We start from the raw sequence: 1,907 nt of genomic DNA on the forward strand, positions 1-1,907 counted from the left end.
TATTAACACTCCTTTCTTTCCACTCTCCTCTGTGCCCTCTTAGACTCTACTTCCATGCTTCCCGTGTTGTCTTCTTTAAATTTACATTTAAAATGTCAGACTGATCATATTTACATTCTGTTCTGTACGTATGACTTTTCCATGCCATTTGTATAGATTGATTCTAAAATTTAAATATTATCAGTATTTTCATTGTTGTTACCACATAAATATTATTTACTGCAGAGCCAAGTAATGTGCTATGTACACATTTACTTACATAATCACTTGTCCTTCATCTGGTTTTTAATTTTCCCCTCCTCTGTACCTTTATCATGTCCCTAAGGTCTTTTGATCTCTATCTCAAGGTTTCCATCAAATCTGCAAAGTCCTCCTTCGTTCGAGTGCCATCGCTTCTGGAGTCCTGCTCAATCCTGAAGTATTCTCTAGGCTTGATGATCAGCTGTCACCTGGGAATTTCCTTCATTACTCTCTTGGATTAGAATCACAATTCTATAGATCCCACTTTTCCCCCTTTCTTCATTTAAACTTTCCAGTAACTTCCTATGAACAAAATCTACTGGCAGTAATGTCCTAGCCTTGCTTTTATTTTATCCTTACATTTAATTGGTAGTTTGACCGGAGTTGGAGTCCCCTCTGCCCACTGGACAGTATCCATCTTCTTCTGGTGAGCAGTGTTGCAGAGGAGAAGTCTGAGACCAGCATGGCTCTTCTTCCTTTATAGTTGTGCTGTTGCCTTTAGCTTTTGTTCTCTCTGGATACTTAGAACCATCTTTTTATCCTAGGTGTTTTGATATTTCATAATATAACAAGGTATGTCCTTTTTAAAAATTCACCGCTCTTCCTAAGCCGGCACTCGGCGAGTTCTCCCAGGAGAAGGCCATGTTCAGTTCGAGCGCCAAGATCGTGAAGCCCAATGGCGAGAAGCCGGACGAGTTCGAGTCCGGCATCTCCCAGGCTCTTCTGGAGCTGGAGATGAACTCGGACCTCAAGGCTCAGCTCAGGGAGCTGAATATTACCGCAGCCAAGGAAATTGAAGTTGGTGGTGGTCGGAAAGCTATCATAATCTTTGTTCCCGTTCCTCAACTGAAATCTTTCCAGAAAATCCAAGTCCGGCTAGTACGAGAATTGGAGAAAAAGTTCAGTGGGAAGCATGTTGTCTTTATCGCTCAGAGAAGAATTCTGCCTAAGCCAACTCGAAAAAGCCGTACAAAAAATAAGCAGAAGCGCCCCAGGAGCCGTACTCTGACAGCTGTGCATGATGCCATCCTTGAGGACTTGGTCTTCCCAAGCGAAATTGTGGGCAAGAGAATCCGCGTGAAACTAGATGGCAGCCGGCTCATAAAGGTTCATTTGGACAAAGCACAGCAGAACAATGTGGAACACAAGGTTGAAACATTTTCTGGTGTCTATAAGAAGCTCACGGGCAAGGATGTTAATTTTGAATTCCCAGAGTTTCAGTTGTAAAAAAAGTGACTAAATAAAGTATATATTCACAGTAAAAAAAAAAATTCACCAAGTTAAGTACTCAGAGGGACCTTTTAAAGAGAAGATTCATGTTCTTTAACTTTTGAACGTTTACCTCTATTATTTATTTGATAGCTTTTCCTGCTTTTTCTCCAGATTTCTCTCTCAAAATCCTACTAGTCAAGTGGTAGACCTCCAGTCTCTCAAACTTTTTATCACTGCCTTTTGCTCTTACAGTTTATGAGATTTCCTTAATTTTCAAAATCTTCCATTCTTTCTCTTTTTGACCATATTTTGAATTTTCTTTCTTCTTTTTTTTTTTAATTATACTTTATTATTTTAATTATAACTTTACATACTTTGAGTTCTGAAGGTACATTTGTCACAACGTAGTAGATGTTTACACTGGTGTATAACGGATGGTCCATGGTTAGGTGCGT

At 39.6% G+C, this 1,907-nt stretch overlaps 1 protein-coding gene across 1 annotated transcript; it reads left to right on the plus strand.

The window, feature by feature from the left end:
- The first annotated feature begins 841 nt into the window (after positions 1 to 841).
- On the plus strand, positions 842 to 1,511 carry LOC108512768 (40S ribosomal protein S7). The gene has a single exon (XM_017848159.1). The coding sequence runs from the start codon at positions 883 to 885 to the stop codon at positions 1,465 to 1,467; it is 585 nt and encodes a 194-aa protein (XP_017703648.1). The 5' UTR covers positions 842 to 882; the 3' UTR covers positions 1,468 to 1,511.
- The last annotated feature ends 396 nt before the right edge of the window (positions 1,512 to 1,907 follow it).

This window comes from Rhinopithecus bieti, unplaced genomic scaffold (genome assembly GCF_001698545.2).
Source record: "Rhinopithecus bieti isolate Rb0 unplaced genomic scaffold, ASM169854v2 scaffold_30785, whole genome shotgun sequence".
Lineage (NCBI taxonomy): Eukaryota > Metazoa > Chordata > Mammalia > Primates > Cercopithecidae > Rhinopithecus > Rhinopithecus bieti.